This window comes from Podarcis muralis, chromosome 2, assembly GCF_964188315.1.
Source record: "Podarcis muralis chromosome 2, rPodMur119.hap1.1, whole genome shotgun sequence".
Taxonomy (NCBI): Eukaryota; Metazoa; Chordata; class Lepidosauria; order Squamata; family Lacertidae; genus Podarcis; species Podarcis muralis.
The window spans coordinates 65,729,436-65,751,362 of NC_135656.1; the positions used below are offsets into that span (position 1 = coordinate 65,729,436).

Sequence of the window (21,927 nt, forward strand, 5' to 3'; positions counted from 1 at the left end):
TGTACTTCTGTGACCAAAGCATCTTGTGTTTGGGGGATGAGGTCAGAACTCCCTTTGTAATGCTTGAAACACAGAGAAGGTGGACTCTCTCATATTCTCCCTTTTGCTTAAGGCACTCTGACAAAAGAAAGTTCTATGAGGTGGAACAAATTACCTGCTTAACGTCATTGCATTTCAGTAGGGTCAAGGAAACAAGGATTTGTAACATTGTGCTTGTTTCATCCTTTCCTAGCCTGCTCTACCCTAGAGTTTGACTATTTATAATCCATACCTTTCTCGTCCTCTGTATGAAGTGACTTCTAATATTTTGCTGAGTAGAGGGCATGGGGGGGTCAGTGCAATGCCTCTGGCTGCTCAAACTACACAGTGCCCCTCTGCTCCTGTGCCTGGTTGTTGAAGCGGCAAAACGACCCTGTGATTCTAATCCCTACCCGGCTCAGCTCTCCCAGAGAGGGCCGCAGGCATGAAATGCTGTGCCTTGATTCTGCTGAGCGGTTCTTCTCCGGAGATCTGTGAATGTCATTTCCTCTTGGCAACACTCCCAGGAAAGATGCGGAGGCTCCTCCAAATGGGCCCTCATAATTTTCATGCAACACTCCCCAGGTGATATTAGGACGGCACTGTCTTGCTATAGGATATGTTATTGGGATGATATTGCTTCTGGCCCGTGGGGTTTACACATTCCAGTAATGCTCTCATTACGAAGCAGGCTAAAATAATTTCAGGGGTGGAGGGAAGTTCAGTAGCTAATGAAATGGAAAGCAAGGGCATTGGCCCATCATTACAACACCAGCATTGACCAACAACCTTTTATTTTATGGCATATAGCATAAAGAACTGATAACCTTTGTATAAGAACATTCAGTGGACGTCTAAGAATTCTGTTCTCCTTAGTATTACTAAGCTGTTCATTAAAGGTCTGCTCCCACTGAAATTATTGTTAACGGTAGAAATTTCAGCGATGACGAATAGAAAGGGCCAGCTTTGGGTTAAACCACAGAGCATAGGACTTGCTGATCAGAAGGTCAGCGTTTCGAATCCCCACAACGGGGTGAGCTCCCATTGCTCAGTCCCTGCTCCTGCCAACCTAGCAGTTCGAAAGCATGTCAAAGTGCAAGTAGATAAATAGGTACTGCTCCGACGTAAAGGTAAATGGCGTTTCCGTGCGCTGCTCTGGTTCGCCAGAAGCGGCTTAGTCATGCTGGCCACATGACCCGAAAGCTGTACGCCGGCTCCCTCGGCCAATAAAGCAAGATGAGCGACGCAACCCCAGAGTCAGTTACGACTGGACCTAATGGTCAGGGGTCCCTTTACCTTTATATTGAGAGCCCCAATCTTGCCACCATACTAGCCCACTCCTCCCTATTCCAGTAAATGGTGCAATGCCACTGTCAGGGGGCAGCAGGGTGGCATTGCACCAGCACCTCCTGCCACCCAGATCTTCTGAAGCTCTTCTACAGGTACCCCCACCAAACAAGGTGCAACAGATGTCTACTAGAGAGAGGGCCTTCTCAGTGATGGCACCCTAGTTATGGAATGCCCTTCTTAGACAGTCTTGCCTGGCACCTAGGTTGGATACATTCAAGACTAGGTCAGTGTTTCCCAACCGGTGTTCCGCGGCACACTAGTGTGCCGCGAGACGTTGCCTGGTGTGCCGTGGGAGGGAGGCGGGCGAGTCGGGCGGCGAGAGGCGGGGCGGCGGCGGTGAGGAGAGGCTGCCCAGCGCGGGGCTCTCGCCGTCTGCCTGCCTGGCTGCCTGCGTGGCGCTGACGTCACGGGGCTGTAACGTGCCCCACATAGGCACACGCGGGGCAGCGAGCGAGCTCCCTCCCACATCCCATCGCCGCTCGCTTCGGCCGGCCTACTGGGCTGTCGCAGGCAGAAGGCCTGCGCATGCGCGAGGTTTTCGCGCCTTCGGGATTCCCTTCACGCCTTCCTCCTCCCGGGTCCTTGAGAGCGCGGGAAGTGGCAGCGCGAGACCGGCCTTGAGCCTGGTAGGTATTGCGCTTGCCAAGGCAGTCATTTGGGAAATGAAAACTTGCAAAGCAAGCAACCAGTTCAATCTGAAGTACGTGTATGCTTAATATCCTGTATCTGAAACCTGTTCTGCCCCCTCCCCCACACTTGGTGCCATTTTCATCTACACATGCAGCAGAGTAAGTTGACCCAGAATAGTACCAATTCAGATGGCAGATGGGAGAATGATAGTGCTGAATGCTTTCCCATGTAGAACAGTCCCTGCAAATAAAAACCCAGCATATTTGAAAGAGGGCCTAACCATTACCTTCTATGCTGTTACTATTTTTTTATTTTTTATTTACATAAGTAAAAGTTTATATATAGTCAATATAGGCACAGGGTTAATTTTTTAAACATTTTCTAATGGTGGTGTGCCTCGAGATTTTTTTCATGAAACAAGTGTGCCTTTGCCCAAAAAAGGTTGGGAAACACTGGACTAGGTAAACAACTGTTTAAAATTTACCCAGGTTTTTCCATTATAGAATCTTAGAAGCTTTTATTGGTTTCTTTTTTAATCCTTTATATTAAGGTTATTCACTACTGCTGGCTTTACTTGCATTTTATGGTGTTGCTGGTTTTATTCAGTTTTAGATCTTCATGTTCATGCATTCCCTTACGTTTCTTTTTATTGTAAATGCTCTTAGTAGCACAATATTATAACAGAGGTGCCTAATCTTTATTAAAAAAATATTTACCTGAAATGTCTGATTCTACTTTTAATGGAGTTCGTTCTTGTTTGACTATTCATCTATCATTCAGCATTTTTATCTCCTTCCTAGCACAGCCTATGCAGCAAAACGTTTAATTTCAAGTGAACTAACAATCTGTAGTGAATTTCCATGGTGTTTGAAAACTGAAAATCTTGAAGTGGAATTCTAATGGTGTTACTCGTATTCAGGGTACAGCCACTGAACTTAAGTAACTTGTTTCCATTGACTTGATTTGATGACTAAGATGTTTCTATTTGGGGAAAGAGCCTTGAACCTTTTGGGTTGCCCAGATCTCCTTGTGAGTTACACTGGGACATAATGTCAATAGACATAATGTCAATTATTATGAATTTTTCATTGATAAAATTATAATTTGAGCTAACATGGAGATTCCATTTGTGACTGTAGTGTAAAATGAGAGAGGCTGTGGTGTTATGTGACAGATGGCATGTTTGTAGTCCTCAAACTGTAATGTTATCACTATGAAAATGTTATTCTTCCTACAAATCGCCTATTGTGCATATCAATGCCCAAACGATTTTGTGTTTTTTATTATTGTTTTCAAAATCAACAAAGTGACAAATTCCTGTTTCCCCTACAGTAAAGCATTTGCACATAAAACTTGTGGTTATGTTCTGTGGACAGATCAATGTTCTTCTAGCATCACAACTAGAGGTTACACTTCTATCACAGCTCTTCTAAAGCGATTCCACAATATAGTTATTCTGAGGTTGAAGGTCCTCAGACAGAAATGTAACTAATAAACATCCACTCTAAGAACAACCTTTTCTTCCTATATCCCATCCCACAATGCCATTTGACCACTAATACAACAAACTAGATGTTCCAGTGTACCAGGACAATTCATTGCAATACTTTACAACTATTTTAGCTCATTGGCTAAGCTAATGACTGGCTTAAACATACACACACACCAAACCATGACACACACAGAGGCAACACTTGATTACAGCAACAATTTAACCCAGAATTGTCTTCTGAGACTCCACTGGAAATATTTTTAAACAATCAGACCACTAAAACAGAATTCCAAGAGTCTACTCTTTACCAACACATATAATTTTAGACATTCTTTTATTAGCTTAAATATGTGGGATTTTCTTCTCCTCGCTGCAAAACAGAAGGTACAAAATAGAATCTATTTTGTTACATGATCTAAAAAGAATAATGAATCTTAATAGCAACTCACCTATACAAATATGAATCATGATCCATTGAAGTAGTATGTGTGACATGTTTACAGTTCATGAACCCCCAAAGTGTCCTGGGTCGAAGCACTTATCACATCTTAACCAGTTTGAAAGTGCTGAGTGAGCGTTGCCTTTTGCAATTTCTCTATTTTGAGTTCAAGCACCTTAAACCTCAATGCCTCTGTGCTTCTAACGGCCAAACGGGTGTAACACAGGAGACCCATACTCAATTATCCCTCTTCAAAATAATAATAATAATAATAAAACCAACTGCAGGGACATTTGATTTCTATTCCATTGTCCATTACCAACTTTATTTTTAAGAAAATGTTTTGTATTAATTTTTGAAGACACACAACCAATGAAACGAAAGAACCAAAACTCAAAAACGAAATGAAAAGGAAAGATGGCATGGAATTGTGGGTGAAGTTACCAGAAAGTAACTGTATACAGTAGCATATGCTTTCCAGGGGGCCCAGCCAACAGAATGGCTGGGGCAGGTTCCACAGGGGATAATATATTGAGACACCCAAACTCATGGGCAGAAGGAGGAGCTACGCTAATACCATACCATGTCATTACAGAGGAGGCTGGTTTAGTCGTTTGTTGAAGAGTATCTCTGCCTCCAGGTCTGGTTTTAACCGGATGGATACTGGAATCAACAAGGGAGACCCACATGACCTGAAGGTGCTGCTGTGTAATGCCAGGTCATTGATTCATAAGACTACTGCCATCCACAACTTGATCATGGATGGAGGACTTGACCTGGCATGTGTAACAGAGACTTGGTTAGTTGAGGCAGATGGGCCTATTCTTGCTGCTGCTTGTCTACCAGGTTTCTCTTACGCACAGCAACCCAGGTCATATGGGCAGGGAGGGGGAGGTGCAGTGATTTTTAGGAAATTATTAGCTTACACCAGGCCTATTGGGAAGACCCAGTTTTCTGAGCGCATGTTCTGAAAGCTGGGCAATAGGAGCAGTACAGGATTCCTTTTGGTGTACCGACCTTCCTGCTGCACCAAGGATTCCCTGCCCGGGCTGCTTCAGGTCGTGGCGGATGTGCTCCTGGAGACACCTAGCTTGGTTGTCCTAGGGGATGTCAAAACAACCTTACAAGGGGTCACTTAGGACTTTGTGGAAAGTATGGCCTCCATGGGGCTGCCCCTAAATACCAAGTTTGGCCCAACTCATAGTCATGGAAATGCCTTAGACCTGGTGTTCACCTCTATGGATGTGGGTGATCTGACACAAAGCAAAAGTGAAACAAAAGAAGTGCCATGGTCGGATCACTTCCTGGTGCAACTGGACTTCTCTGCAACCCTTCCCCTCTGCAGGGAGGTGGGACCAATTCGGATGGTCCGCCCCCGCCACTTAATGGATCCAAATGGTTTCCAGAGAGTGGTAGGAGATGTTTTATCCCATGTTGATAGCCTTTCAGCTGATTCCCTGGTGTGCTGCTGAAATGCGGAGTTAACCAGGGCTATCGACTGTCTGGCTCCAAAGCACCCTCTCCAATTATATGGAGCCCGGACAGCCCCATAGTTTTTTCTAGGGCTGAGGGCAATGAAACAATCGCTGAGATGGCTAGAGTGCTGGTGGCAAAAAACTCATTCTCTATTGCATCTGCAGAAAACAGCAGCAGGGGTCTCTTCCAGGTGGTTCACCATCAGGGCCCGGTAAGGACCCCAAGATCTCCTGCAATAATTTTGCAAAGTTTTTTGCAGATAAAGTCGCTCAGATTCGGAAAGAGGTAGACTCCACAAACCTTCAGGGGAAATTGGGAACTAAGGGAAACTTGTTTTCCTAAGTCCAATTGCCCCATGGGGAGAAGAGGGGCAAAGAGGGGAAGTGTGTGTGTGTGTGTGTGTGTGTGTGTGTGTGTGTGTGTGTGAGAGAGAGAGAGAGAGAGAGAGAGAGAGAGAGACTATGCAAATTAACAGGAGAGTAGAAGGATGGAATGAGAAGCGTATGCGAGAATAGAGGACGGATGACCAAGGTACATGCTTGTGCAATGCGTGTGAACGGATGGTGCATGGGAGAATGGAGTGGCTCTGCTCCCACTTTGGCCTTATTCATCATCTGCTTCAGCCCCACTCACCACAGGCAGGCATGCACCCCTTGGCAGTTTTTGGCAAATAAAGTCGCTCAGATTAGGAAAGAGGTAGACTCCACTGTGGGAGCAGGGCCAGGGTGGGAGAGTGCTGGAGTCCTGTCTAGTCAAGTTGTATGGGATCAATTCCAATCTGTTACCTCCAGGGATGTGGACAGGCTGCTTGGATGAGTGAAATCAACCACCTGTCTCCTTGACCCTGCCCATCTTGACTCATAAAAGTAAGCTGGGAAGGGCTGGGTGATGGGCTCTGCGGGGTGGTGAATGCTCTGCTCTGTGAGGGAGCCTTCCCAGACCCATTGAAAGAGGCAGTCATTAAACCGCTTCTTAAGAAAACATCTTTGGACCCAGGCAATATGGCCAACTATCGCGCAGTCTCAAATCTTCTATTCTTGGGCAAGGTGATTAAGCGAGTTGTTGCTGAACAACTCCAGGCACGCCTGGAGGGTGTGGATCACTTGCATCCCTTCCAATCAGGATTCAGGCGTCATCATGGGACTGAAACTGCACTGGTCACACTGGTTGATGATCTCCGGCAGGCTAGGGACAAAGGTGAAAGCTGTTTCCTAGTTCTGCTGGATCTCTCAGCGGCCTTTGGTCGATGGACCATGACATCCTACTAGACCATCTAGAGGAGCTGGGAACTGGAGGCACTGCTGTACAATGGTTCCTTTCCTTCCTCCTGGGCCATGTCCAGAAAGTGGTGTTGGGGGATGAGTGTTCAGATCCCTGGGCTCTCACCTGTGGGGTGCCTCAGGATTCCGTCCTCTCCCCCATGCTTTTTAACATCTATATGAAGCCTCTGGGAGAAATCTTCATGGGGTTTGGACAGAGTGTTCATCAGTATGTGGATGATACCCAGCTCTACCTCTCCTTTAAATCAGAACCAGTGAAGACAGTGAAGGTCCTGTGTGAGTGTCTGGAGACGGTTGAAGGATGGATGGCGGCTAACAGATTGAGGTTGAATCCTGACAAGACAGAAGTACTGTTTTGGGGGGACAGGGGGCAGGCAGGTGTGGAGGACGACCTGGTCCTGAATGGGGTAACTGTGCCCCTGAAGTATCAGGTGTGCAGCCTGGAAGTAATTTTGGACTCAAAGCTGTCCATGGAGGCGCAGGTCAATTCCGTGTCCTGAGCAGCTGTCTACCAGCTCCATATGGTATACAGGCTGAGACCCTGCCTGCCTGCAGACTGTCTCACCAGGGTAGTACATGCTCTAGTTATCTCCCACTTGGACTACTGCAATGCGCTCTACATGGGGCTACCTTTGAAGGTGACCCAGAAACTACAATTAATCCAGAATGTGGCAGCTAGACTGGTGACTGGGAGTGGCCGCCAAGACCATATAACACCAGTTCTGAAAGACCTACATTGGCTCCCAATACACTTCTGAGCACAATTCAAAGTGTTGGTGCTGACCTTTTAAGCCCTAAACGGCCTCAGCCCAGTATACCTCAAGGAGCATCTCCACCCTCATCGTTCTGCCCGGACACTGAGGTCCAGCTCTGAGGTCCTTCTGGCGGTTCCCTCACTGCGAGATGTGAGGTTACAGGGAATCAGGCAGAGGGCCTTCTCAGTAGTGGTGCCCACCCTGTGGAATGCCCTTCCACCAGATGTCGAGGAAATAAACAACTATAGTATCTGACTTTTAGAAACAGATAGGTAGCCGTGTTGGTCTGCCATAGTCAAAACAAAAAAATTCCTTCCAGTAGCACCTTAAAGACCAACTAAGTTAGTTCTGGTGCTACTGGAAGGAATTTTTTTGTTTTGACTTTTAGAAGACATCTGAAGGCAGCTCTGTTTAGGAAAGTTTTTCATGTTTGATGTTTTATTATGTTTTTAATGTTCTGTTGGAAGCCGCCCAGAGTGGCTGGGGAGGCCCAACCAGATGGGCGGGGTATAAGTAATAAAATTGTTATTATATATATAGTCATTAACATTAAACAATGATCCTGACTGTGTTGTAAAAATATGTTATTATAATTTCCAAATTTCCGGTGTGGCTGATGAAGGTTCCTGATGTAAACGATGGGTGTTAATATAAGAAATAAGTTACCACTCTATGCATTGGAATTTATCTGTGTTTGCTTTTTCATTAATAAACCTGTGGTACCAAGTTATTTCTTCCATCAGCATAATAGTCCAGATACCATGTGGGCAATGCAGTGTTGGCCAGTGTCTTACATGATACCACCTATGGTTGAAGAGAGTCAATTCACAAATTGGGAATTCCCAAATAAAACTGCTAATCAACAAAAGACAGGAAATAACCTTTATTTATTTTCAGGGTTTTGCCATGTTTGTGTGTGTGTGATTTAGAAGGACACACATAGTAAAGGACACATACTAGTAAAATCTGAAAACTCCTGGTCTCCAGGAAATGGAAAGCCCGCGTGGAATATAGAACTGAAACTGATATATCAAAGTAGTACTTTGAGTGCCCTCTAGTGAGCCACTGGTAAAATTAGAACATAGTTTTCCCTCTGATCTGCAGATAACTATAAATGACTAATCTGTATTAAGTTGTATATCTGAGTTGTCCCTCTTTTTTCCTTCCCCCTCTTTTTTTTAAAAAAAAAGATAAAGTTTTATTTTGCAAGAAAGTTTAAAAATTATGGGCAACAAAAAGGAGGAGCACACATAACGATGTAAGCAGATCAATAATTAAGGGGGAAAGGAAACTTACTAAGTGGTGGTACAATACAACAGATTATATCAATCTTACGGAGGCTGTGACTGTACTCAGGGATGTCAGCCAAGACTATGACCATGTGAATTGTATTGCCAACCCTCTGATTTCAATCAGAATACTCAATGAAAGATGTTATCCCAGTCTTGACCCCAAGGACTGGAAAACTCGTCCATCATGTGAGGAAAGATTCCATGTAGTAAAGTTTTCAGCAGCAGTCACATGGCTATTTGTTGTCCTTCTTTTAATTGAGAGAACCTCACTTGCATGATATACATAAAAGACCTAAGAAGCTGTATCTGTGCCTTTAGGTGATGGATGGCCAATTAAACAGACAGTAGGCGACTGTGGTGTGGTTCTTCAGAAGGAGAAACTGGTTATGGCATCCTATTCCAACTTGATGCCCTCCAAATATTTTGCACGGCAAATTTCATCATCCCTAGCCACTGGCCATGCTGTCTGGGCTGATGGGAGTTGTAGGTCAACCCATCTACGGGACACCAGGGTGGGAAAGGCTGGGCTATGGCATAGAGTCAGGCTTCCAGTTCTGGTCTGTTTCTCTTACACAACATACTAGAGGGAAACACACATCAAAGCACAATGGTATGCATATGTACTGTAATAAAGTTGCAGTGTCTCACGCTGTAGAAAAACATGTGACGTTCTCCCCAAAAAGTCTGGCCACCAGTGAATCTGGACATACTCATTGTTTTGCTGATATCTTTTTGATAGCCAGTCTGCTCCAAATAACACCTCTTGGTGTAGTTGTCAACACAATCCAAACTGTGCATATTATTCTTATTCTAATCCATCTCATAAATATTTTCTGGTGCACGGACACCAGTCTCCATAACTTGTCGAATTCCTCCAGTGGCTGAGCTTGAGATTGCCACCTGACTGGAAAGAGCAAACAAATATAAATCACGTCTGGGCTAAATGAAATATGTGAAGTCATAGCAAATATACTATTGTTTGATCATTCAACAAATCTTAATATTCCCCAGTTTTTGGAGTCTACCCGCTAGGTTATTCTGACCTAGGACCTGGCTCCCTAAAGAACACCGTGTATTGTTATGAAGCTGTTCAGCTATTTAGTTCTTGCAGGAGGGGCCCTTTTGAGGATACTGCCATCTGCAGAGGCCCGCTTGACAGTCATGCACAAGAGCTCTTTCTCCTTATCGCTATCATATTCTAGAACGTGCTCCCCTCAGAGTCACGATTGGCCCCTTTTCCTTGTTTTTAGAAAAGGTATCAAGACACCTCTTTTTAATTTGGCCTTTTAAATATTTTTGTTGTGTTGTTGTTTGTACTGCTTTCATTGATTTTAACGTTTTTATTTCTGCGAGTAAAGCAACAACACTTGCAATAAGCTACCTGACCCCGTGAGGGGGAGACCGTGATAGAAAGAAAGACAGCCAGTTCTTCCTCACTTCCTTCTTTTTTAGTAACTATTTGTTGGTAAAGTAGATCACTTCCTTTCAGGCTTTAGTTCCTTCCTGATTCTTCTCCAAGCTAGGGGTACTGTCTTGGTGACATGTAATACCTTTACTCAGAATGGCTTTGGCTGCCCTAAGTTTGCTGTGAGGCATCTTGATGCTGTTATGAACATGCTCTGCAGCATCCAGGCCATACACCTGAGGTCTATGTCAACTCCCTGCCAGCTCCTTACTTTTAAAAAAATTCGGAAGAAGTGTCGGAGAGGGCAGATGTAACAATCCCATTACAAATTATACAGAAACTGAAACAATCTGGGCCCATTTAAGGATAACCTGAGGAAGACTTGCTTTCTGAAACCATCAACATTGTACCTTATCAATATCTCTAGAAATAACTCAGGACCAAACAAAATGGACAAATTATGGTCATATGTTTTCTAGTGCTGAACTGAAAGTTACCAAGTGAGAACTAGTGACTCGAATTTTAAAATCTGGGGGACAAAACATATCCGCAGCTTTGTGTTTTGCTGCAGCGGCCGCCAGTTTTGTGGCAACGGCATTCTCCCTCCCCCTAAAATAATTACTCTGTAAATGGCATAGCATTGTTCTCAAGGATGTACTGAGAGATAGAAATGGTCACCAGAAATAACTCAATATACCCAGTGGGGTGTTTTGGGGTTGTTGTTTTTTACCTTTTCTTTAAGCAGCAGACCATTACTTCATTTCATAATCTGCTTTTGAAATTCCCCTCATTTCGAAAATTGGTATTCAGGCCTACCCTTCTGTCTGCTTCTCATAACTAGCCCCATGTGGCCTTGGGGGTGCTGCTGTTTGACACACATGGAAGTATTTGCATGCTTTAAATCCAGGCCTATAAACATCCTAATGTAACCCATGGTGTTACCTTATATATTTCCAATGAATGTGAATACGTAGCACTCGTGCTGAACTCTCCAACTCTAATATTACTTTGTACCAGAAAAATTGCAAGTTGTAGAATTACTATAGCATCTACTCTTCTTAGCATTAAACTAGAAACAGACTTGAATAGTAATTACCTTATAGAATTACTCATCTTCTGCTTCTTGTGTAAATACCCTGTGGGATGTTTTTAAAAAGCATAAATAATATAAAAGGCAGTTGCTTTCATTAGATTAAGAGTGAGATTAATATAGAGGAACTACCAAACAGTACTTCCTGATTTTACTGCCCTCCAGAAAGTCTGTCCTATTTCCATATTTGTATGCAGCAAGTAAATCATCCTGATTTTGCTAGTAAGGCATTACCTGAATATGTTTGCACTTTCATTGTTCCAAAATCCATTTTGATGAAAATTGGGTAATAGACAACCTGGTTACTATGGCAAGGTGACATATTGTCTCTCTTCTCTACTCCGCAGTATTGGCATAACGAATTACAGTAATTGGCAATGAATACCGTTTGTGTTTATTGGTATTAAAAAAATGTTATTAACTATATATGGTTGTTTGTAAAAGATGCTATGTTTTTAGTGAATAACAACAAAAAACAAGGATTGGTGGCTGCTATAACATCAGTGGACTGGACTTATTAAAAGCCAGAGGTGCCAACTTGAATAAAATATTGCAGGGGCCAGTAAGCCCCACCCTACATAAATGCTCACATGATGTGGCACACACATATAATTTGAACATCAATGCCCATCAACTTTGCCCCCCCCCCCGGCCCCCTCAAATATTTTACTGGGTTGCCAAGATTCCTCAGCCCCTAGGATTTGGCTCCTATGCTAGAGGCATAGAAAAGTTGTAAATTGCATGCAGTGTTGGCATGAAAAGCTTTGTTTTTATATTGGGACAGGGATGGAGAACTTGTGGTCTTCCACATGTTGCTGGAATTCAGCTCCCATTCAGCATCCAGTAGTCAGGGATAATGAGAGCTGTAATCCACAAATTTAGCAACTCTGTGTATAGTTTACAAAAATTCATTAACAATAATGTACGACATTTCAACAATTTCTAATACAGTGATATCTCGGTTTACAAACTTAATTTGTTCCGGAAGTCCGTTCTTAAACCAAAGCTGTTCTTAAACTGAGGTGCGCTTTCCCTAATGAGGCCTCCCGCTGCCAGTGCCCTTCTACTGTTCAGCTTCTGTTCGTAGACTAAGGTAAAGTTCACTAACCGGAACACTACTTCCGGTTTTGCGGAGTTCTTATACCAAATAGTTCATAAACAGGGCTATTCTTAAACCAAGGTACCACTGTACATGAAACCTTAACTAATATATACAATGCCAAAATAATAACCACATGCGCAACTCAATATCTCAAAGCCAAATGGTCCAAATATTTCTGAAATACGTCCATTCGAACTACTCTCTATATGTGTACTTGTGCTGGTGCGAACCAACAGAGGGATGTAGGATACTCCAGAACAGATTTAGAGGGCACATGAGGGCAGAGGCGTGGTGTGATGGGCCAGGGAGGCCATGGCCCTGGGCACACACCTGACTGTGCTCCCACAATAGGCATGGAGTCCTGCTGGCACGCGAGTTTGACTAGTGGGCAGGTGGATAGAGGCAACAGGAAGTAACCTGTTGAAGGTGGGCTCTGTTCATCCTCCACAAGCACCCCCCTGGTGCATGTCCCCATCCCAGCTACCCAGTCTACCAGGAGGTGCAATACTTGCCCCATCCCGGGAGCTGGCAAACCCATGCTACGCCACTGCATGAAAGGAGGGGAGGCAGAAAGACCCATTGTGCTAGTGGTGATCCTTATACCATTGGGACCTTGACATAGCGCTGCATTGAATACAATCCTTTAGTCCCACAAATATTGACTAATAATGATACTGCATCTCTTCCAGCACTAGCCCTGAGAGATTCTGTCTTCCCTCCCTCATTTGCCAATGTTGAAAAATATATAGCGAAATTCTGCAAAACTACAGGAATACTTACACTTAAGTGCCAGCATTGCCACAATGAGCAATAATACTACTGCACATGTTCCAGTGCCAATATATAGGACTGTCCTTGAAGGTTCTTCTTTTCTTTTCTCTCTTTTTAGTGTGGTAAAATGTACAGAAATATTCTGCAAAAAATATATATACAGAAATGACCTCACTGAGTAGAAACTGAAAAGTGCAATACAAACACTTATGTCCAGATATAACAGATTACCTTTCAAACAAGTTACTTATACAGAAATGGAATTAATAGGGTAATTTAGATGAGGTGAGCTAATCTGCTAGGAGTGTTATAGTACTGAAAATTATGCTTGTACTCATGAAATCTGATGAGATACCGTACTTTTCTGTGTATAAGACAAGTGTTGTTTTTTCCTTTCAAATGATCTCCAAACTGAGGGGTTAGTGCAGAATTGACACGGAGGATTGGTCGTTTTCGGGAGCAGGAGATTGTCAGTTGCGTTTGGGTGGGTGATCGGTGGCTGCGGCAAGCACTGCTTTCAATTTGCTGTGGTGGTGGCAATGGGGGGGGGGTGATTTGCGTCATCTGTTGTCGCGCTGGCTAACGATTGGTGGGTTTTTCGAGTTGTGCTGCTCATTATGGTGGGTGAGTGTTGTTGTTTTTTGCAATCAACCCAAAAAAGCTCAACAACTCTGGGCAATATCCCCCCATTTTCATAAATTTGTCCTCATAAATAGGGAGCATTTTAAAAATGGGGGTGTTTTAGACACAGAAAAATACAGTAAATTATTATCATAATGGTAAAAATGTCTGTTTTATATATCCATCTATGTGCACAGTACTTTACAAAGCAGAAAAGGACACTTTCAATCTGAGAACAAACACAGGGAAAGACAGTAGGTGGAGGATGGAGGCAAGATAAAACAAGAAGGAATATTAATTTAGTTATACTTAAGCTTAATAGAGTAGAGTATGGGGGGGGGGAATAAGAGAGTCTGCCAAAGGCTCTCTGTAAGAGGAAAAGAAGAAGTCGTTTATTTATGGTTCACTCACCAAAAATGATGGATAGCAATAACAAGAAAGAACAATATTTAACACAGATAAGTTTTGGAAGGACATTTTGTACCTAAAAGTTATGTAACATTACCATCAATCTGCAAAGAGGCCATGCAGATACTTACATCCTGTGGGGATTGTGTGCTGGACATCCATCTTGGTTCCAAAGCAAAGTAAGTTTCAGTGAAGTGTATAGTAGCTGGACAAAGCAAAGATAAAGCAGCATACTCATTCATACAACCTGGATTCAAAGTGCTGGTGCTGACCTTTAAAGCCCTAAATGGCCTCAGCCCAGTATACCTGAAGGAGCATCTCCACCCCCATCGTTCAGCTCGGACGCTGAGGTCCAGCGCCAAGGACCTTCTGGTGGTTCCGTCATTGCGAGAAGCAAAGCTACAGGGAACCAGGCAGAGGGCCTTCTCGGTAGTGGTGCCCGCCCTGGGGAACGCCCTCCCATCAAATGTCAAGGAAATAAACAACTATCTGACTTTTAGAAGACATCTGAAGGCAGCCCTGTTTAGGGAAGTTTTTCATGTTTGATGTTTTATTGTATTTTTAATATTCTATTGGGAGCCACCAGATGGGTGGGGTACAAATAAATAATTATAATTATAGCTGTCTTTGTCTTTGAATACATAAATGGATGCTCCTGGATGATGAGTCCCATGTTATATGCATGGATAAGAAAATCTAGTGTTGTCAGTTTAAAATGGGAGATAAGCACACTCACTATTTCTTCTAATTTATTCTTTCTTCTTTTCCTTCAGAGTTACAGTCAACACTTCATTTCACTCCATGCTTCGCTAGACTTGAGACTAACCAATGGAGACTAACAAATTCACAATCCATCTATATACACATACCTGGTACTCTAGCTGAAGTTGGACTCCAGTTCCCTGATTAAGAAAAAGAACAGACAAGTCAGTTGCACCATACCATATTTAGCAAAAATGTAAGTCTTTGTTGTATTACAGGGGTGGTGAACCTCTTTGAGCCCAACTACCTGATTTGTACCTGTCCAACGTTCCAAGGGCCAAAGTTCTTACAGGTATGTCCTGTTTGGAAGAAATTGTCTCACAGACCATTTGACAGGACCTGGCAGGTCTATTTAGTTTGCAGGCTTAAGGTTCCACACTACTGCTATATTAGCTTTGGGTACAAGCCCCAAAAGCATTAGATACAATGGAATATATTTAGCACTTTTTGGACTTGTGCCTGAAGCTAATATAGTAAAGAATTGTGTGAACATCTACTGGCCATTGAGGTTTACCAAACTATGGATGGCTGTGCAGAAGTTGCATTCACACATATACTTTGGACTTGCCCAGTGGTCTCTTCCTTTTAGCAGGAGATCAACTGCTGTCTCGTTTTTAGTTTTACTTTTCATTCCAGCAGAGGTCAACTATGACCAAGCCCTCTGATCATGAACCAAATTCCTGCTGCAACTTTTATATTTCAGCATGTCATATAGCCTGAAAATCTGAGCCATCAACTTGTTGGATTGAAGTCTTGCTTGGCACAGGACTATTTCTAAGAATATGAGAATGTAACAGCAGAAACCCTCTCTTCCTCCCTACCTTTAGCTGTGAGTGTAAATACAGATGCATATTTGTTTGTGAAGGAAATGTGATTATTGGGTAATTATGAAGAATTTAAGGGCATAATGACAAAAGAACTGCTTTGCTGCAGTAAACCAAAAGCCCATCGAGTCAGGAAATAATTTACATTTAGCTATTGATACCCATCCTCTGCAAATATGCATAATCATTTTTTAATGCTACCCATGTTTGGCGGCGGGGGGGGGGGGGATAAACATATGATTTATTGGGATTGCTAGCCTTCATAGCAGAAGCTCTACCTTTTTTGTAAAAAGTTTTATCAAGACCCTTTAACATTTTGCCAAGCTTAAAAATATGCTGCAAATATTGTCTTAGGTAGTGACAAACTGGCATATGCCTGGTGGAAGCATTCTGCTCACCTTTCTCAATCACAACTTCAATGTTATGTTTCAGATCGTTGAACAAGCCACTTATGTCCACACGACAACAGTATGTTCCCGAATCTTCTTCTGTTACGTTCACAATTGTCAGAGACACATCTCCTTGATGAACATCTCCCAGTAGATAATACTTGCTATCCTTCTTATATATCGATTTCCGTTTGTTGGTCTGGAAAATTTGACTGGAACACCAAGATAGAGAGCAACTTCCTCGCCCCCAGCATATGGTTCTGATCCCATTTTCCACAGTAGAATAATGACAGGGTAAAGTGATGTTCTGGCCCACTTTTCCCTGTATTGTAGTCCCAGCAACTGATGTCAACAAGCATGTAGGGGAAGACACTACAGTTACAAAAAAGGAAAGAAAAAAGGAATGGAATTGTGACAAACTGTGGGAACATCACTGTATTTGTAAAAAGATTTCCATCTCAGCAACTTTCCTAAAGCCTAATATTATGCTGACTTTGTAATTTGAAAATATTCTGCCCAGACACATATTCCAACACCTCGCCTCAGTCTCTTGAGTTGAAGCCAAGAAAACGAAGAGCAAACACACCCAAACTAAGCTGAACAATAATATGGGTGCTCAAACATGAAGTATGTTTCTCCATGACAAAATGTGTAGTCATTTATGGGGGGCAGATTCATAGGGCTGTATCCAATGGAGTCCATTCAGTATCAGAAAGCTCTCTGAGCTAATAGAACCGTAGAAGAATGGAGAAGGAATGTGATTTTTGAATGGGGGACCTTTGGAACATTGTGGAAGGTGGTGGGGTTGCAGGGAAGAGGGTGAGTTATAGGCTCCCTGTTCTGCTGAGAAACTCTTTGCTGGATCAAAGAGCTTTCCACCAGCAGAGGAATACCATTGGATGCAACTTGTAAATGTTAACTTTTCAATAGCAGTCATCACTTATGCACTTCAGTGGAAATTTCTGAAATGTTTAGTAAATTCTTTAGCAAGCAACAAAAACTAACTGATAAATATTCTTGTTAAACAAATCAGTTTAGAGCAGTGGTTCCCAAATAGGGGTCCGGGGACCCCTGGGGGTCCACGGAACACACCCAGGGGACTTGCTTATCTTGTTATTTGCACGATGAAAGCCTTCCACGGATCATCCACCCTCTGCTCGTGACCAGTGCCTGCTTGCTGGCCAGGGAAAAACTTGTGAAAGAGTTGCTGGGTGCCAAGTGAGCTGGGATTGAGCAAAAACCTCTGACACAGTTTCTTAGGGCTTTTGCGACTGGAGGGGGCAGGGGAGAGGAGAGCAAATGGTTCGCTCCACGGGGCGGATTGACATGCCTATCATTTTTTTTAAAGTAAGGGTTCCCTTCCCCTGTCCCCTTGCTCTCTACTTCCAAGGACTATCAAGTTTAGAGGATTCTCCCACTGCTTGTGGGTAGGGTTTGCAGTGAATCTTGCCTTATGAGTTTGGGATTCAGGTCTCAGCTTGGAAGTCCAACAGGGAAAATAGCTAAGCAAATTGCCACCATGATTAGCATAGCATTTTGTTTTCTTGTTTTCTGAGTCAAGACATGTGGCTACATTTGGGGGTGGGAGGAAACAGACGTAGGGCAGAAACCAAATAAATTAAAAAGTTGGTTGTTTCTATTGGGTAATAAGCAAGAATAAAAACCTCACTCCAAATAAGTACTGTATTTAACTAATTAATCTATTTCAGCTGGGGATGAAACTTGGGCACAGAAGGACTGTATTATAAATTACTACTGCTGCTGCTATTACTACTACCACCACCAAAATTACAAAATTCCATCTGTTTTCTACTCAGTCTTCACCAATACTTTATCAAGCCCTGACCAAGCCTTCACCTATGTCTTGAAGGTGCAAGATCCCTCAGATAGCAGAACCTTATGCTACAAAGCTTTGCTAAGATGCACCATCTCAGATTACAAGTAAGGAATAGCATATAAAAAGCCTTCTGCATATAGAGCACTTGCAAGTTCTATACACAGTTCCTTTTTTAAAATTCAGTTGCAGTGTAGCTAGCAATGGAGAACTTTTCCTACTGTCTGGGGATAGGCAATAGCTCAGGGTAGAACATCTGCTTTGCGCATGCCCTGGCACCTCTGGGTAGGACCGGCAGAGATCCTTATCTGAAATCCTGGAGAGCTACTGCCATTCACTGTAGAGACAATACTGAGCCAAATGGATCAGTGGTCTGACTCAATAGTTTTTCTGACAGATTCAAAATTTCATGTGATCAGTTGAACAACTTTCTGTGGTTGTGTATGGTAGCCTACTTAGCAGACATTTTCACATACTTGAGCACTCTCAACACAAGCCTTCAAGGTAATGATGTGAATATTTTTTTATGTTGAAGATAAGACTGCGGCAGTGATTTAAAAATTATGATTATGGGCAAGCTGAGTATAAGGTGGTAGCCTCACTAATATCCCAACACTGGAGACATTTCTGGGGGCCAGTGACATAGAATTGATGCCAGAAGTAAAACATTACATCACTGAGCACCTGCGTGATTTAGCGACCAGCATCAGAGATTACTTCCCTGCACAAAATCCTGAGCACTCATGTGTAAGGAATCCTTTTGAATGTGGTGATGTACAACTATCTGCAGAAGAGGAAGATGTACCTGTTGATGTGACTTGTGATGGTTCATTGAAATCATTTTTAAAAGAATGTAGACTGGACCAATTCTGGGTGAAGGTTTTTGCTGATTATAAGATGTTAGGTGAAAAAGCTTTGAGACATCTAGTTCCCTTTTGTTCCACATATCATTGTGAACAAACATTTTCAACATTTTGTTATATGAAGACCAAGCATAGAAATTGACTTGCTGCTGAACCAGACTGAAGGATAAAAGTAGGAAATATTGAACCAGATGTGGAAAGGATTGTTTGGGACTAAACGAGGCATGATTTCTCCCATCACATTTAGCTTTATTGTGAGAAAAAGAAAAGAAAAATATGTTCTCTACCAGAAACAAAAGAGCATTTGCGCTGGTGGGAAGCCCCTTGGCGGTTAAGGACTGTGGTCAGATTACGCAGGAACAAAATATATTTTCTTTCAAATGCTGAAGTCTGTATGCTGATAGCATGTGACTCATATCCTCACAGCTCTTGCTGACGCTGTTGAGTAGAGCCCCATGTTTCAAATCATACAAATTAATACTGTGTGGGGATATCATAGCATATTGTAGCACAGAACCAGGTATTCTGGAAACCTAGGGTGCATGTGAGGTTTATAGTTTTCACATGGTTCTGTTCCAGTTAGGTGAACATGCATTACATGCAGTCAGCCTCAATAACATCTTAATATGTCACATGGTTGATGCTGACTGTTAGGAAAAGAACGTAGTATTAGTGCCTAAGCTCTTGAAATCATATACCATATGCAAATAACAGCAGCATGTTAACTTTCTCTCATTCCTGCATCTTCATCCCTAAGCACGTTTACTCAGAGACAAGTCAATTTAGGTATATATCTGGTATTACAGCCTTAAAAGGATTATGTTAGAAATCACAATCATTTGCCAGATGTCTGGTCTTGAATTAAAGAGAATTAAATATTTACAGACTGAACAATTACACTGTACAAGTCTAAAACAATGATTTCCCAGAAGTGCAACTTCACAATTTATAATTTTGTTAATGTTTGATTACCTGTAAACACCACCAACAGAATTCGTTCCAGGGGAAACATGGTGTAGGCTTAGATGGCAGCAGAGGGTGGCTTTGTTCCTACTGCAAGCGGAGATTTAACAGAATGCTCATTTCACAACCAAGCTTCTGACTTCTCTAATTTCTGATCTACATCATGTGTGACCTAAGTCACAGCACTCAGTAGCAGGCTTTCTTTCTTTCCCCCACCCTGTGGTTAGTTCACATCTCACTGGGCCACCCAATGCTGGTGTTTGGTAAATACTGTGGACATCTTGGTTAAAAGGCAACAGACTTCCACAGAAATGACAAAATGCTTTGCTCAGGACATCAGAGGATGGGATTTGTTCTGTACAGTACTCCCATAATCTTCAGAAATTGCCTATAAGATTTAAATGTGAAGATAAAGGCTTTCTCATTATACTGTTCTACACCATCTTTTTTATTGCAAAGTGTGGCTGGAAAGTTATGTGTAGACAGGGAATTAGCATTCAGGCTAGGATTCAACTATTACAGGGTCTTGATGTTGTTCAAATTAACGGCTTGCTAAAGCAACTAATAGATTAGAATTAATCTAGCACATGCACATTCACTGTGTCTTTAAAGAGAAAGAGAAGCAACCAAGCCTCCCTCCCCATTTCCAGGGGTGGAGGACATGGTGGTGTGGCAGTGCTTATCTGGAGAGCTGAATCGCTGATTACTGGGAAGGAGTGGGTGAGGTCAGTGCAGTTCAAATACTCCAGCAGAAGCACCAGATTGGGTCTGCCGGTGTGTTTGCATTGCACTAACCTCCTTGTGTTAAGCAGCAGTGACACTACTCTTTGAAGGTCAGGTAAGCACCACTGTGAGCAGCTGTCTGCTGTTGCCTATTTTGTGCCTTAATCTTGCCAACATCTTGAGTTTTATAATACATGCAGCTGCATCAACTTCAAATGATAAAATTCAGAAAAACTGCACCCCCAGAGGGTATTATTTGTGGATTTTATGACACCCACTAGGTGGTATTCAACTAACTTTTATTCAGAGTAGAGCCATTTAAATGAATGGAACTAACTTAGTCGTGTTGATTAATTTCAATAAGGTCTCCTCTAAGTAAAAGTTGAACACCACCCATGGAGTTGGCTCCAGGCTAAGTTAATTGAGCTTAAGTTCCAATCACTTAAATGAGGCAAGTTAGTCATTATTTTAATATAAGTTCCATTGAAATCAATGGGATTTAATTTTGGTCACTACTAGCAACCAAAGTCGTGGCACTTTGGTGCATGTGCACAATAAAATCCAATTCACAATAAATGTTGATTTCTGAACATGGTGAATGCCTTAAAGAACTCCAAAGCCTTATTTTGACTGACTACTGGGGTTTGCATGAGCAACCATAAATAAATATTGCACTCAGTTCAGACAATATTGAGAGGATAGCTAATGAAGATATGCTTTTCTCAGCTAAACAGCACCACCAATTTTTATTAGTGCACAACAATGCACTAATGATTTAGTTTCAGATTAACATAAATTGTTTATAGCAATGCCACCAGCAATAGATTCCTCCCCAACCCCCAGGAGACAGCCCCTGTTAAAATCCATAAATTCAATAAATAATGAATGCAATGTACTGAATAATATATTGGTAATTTCAGCATAATAATTGCTTTTCTTAACCAAGGAGAAACGAAAAAGTAGCATCTTACTTTGTAAAGGTAAAGGGACCCCTGACCATTAGGTCCAGCCGTGGCCAACTCTGGGGTTGCAGCGCTCATCTTGCTTTATTGGCCACGGGAGCCGGCGTACAGCTTCTGAACCACCAGTGCACAGAAACGCTGTTTACCTTCCCGCCAGAGTGGTACCTATTTATCTACTTGCACTTTGACGTGCTTTCAAACTGCTAGGTTGGCAGGAACAGGGACCGAGCAATGGGAGCTCACCCCGTCGCAGGGATTCGAACCGCTGACCTTCTGATCAGCAAGTCCTAGACTCTGTGGTTTAACCCACAGCGCCACCCGTGTCCCTATCTTACTTTGTAAGAGAAGAAAATAGCAATTCATCTCATTATTCCTTCAACCCAATAAAAAGTTTAACCCATACCCAGTGCACAAACCTAGTGTGGACAGTCACAAGCCAGTCCTCGCAAAACAGCCCTGTACCATTGCTGTCTGTTTC

The 21,927-nt window shown here is 42.7% G+C and overlaps 1 protein-coding gene across 1 annotated transcript in view; it reads right to left on the minus strand.

Annotated features, from left to right (window-relative positions):
- Positions 1–20,166, minus strand: part of LOC114591394 (uncharacterized) — a 29,175-nt gene extending 9,009 nt beyond the window's left edge. Inside the window, exons 1-7 of the mRNA XM_077923491.1 lie at positions 19,774–20,166; positions 16,114–16,476; positions 14,999–15,031; positions 14,261–14,334; positions 13,110–13,242; positions 9,451–9,636; positions 3,940–3,990 (exon numbers count right to left, since the gene is read on the minus strand). Of these exons, the coding sequence (XP_077779617.1) occupies positions 3,940–3,990; positions 9,451–9,636; positions 13,110–13,242; positions 14,261–14,334; positions 14,999–15,031; positions 16,114–16,476; positions 19,774–19,813 (880 nt within the window). The 5' untranslated portion in view covers positions 19,814–20,166. The remainder of the gene's footprint in view (positions 1–3,939; positions 3,991–9,450; positions 9,637–13,109; positions 13,243–14,260; positions 14,335–14,998; positions 15,032–16,113; positions 16,477–19,773) is intronic.
- Positions 20,167–21,927: the final 1,761 nt, after the last annotated feature.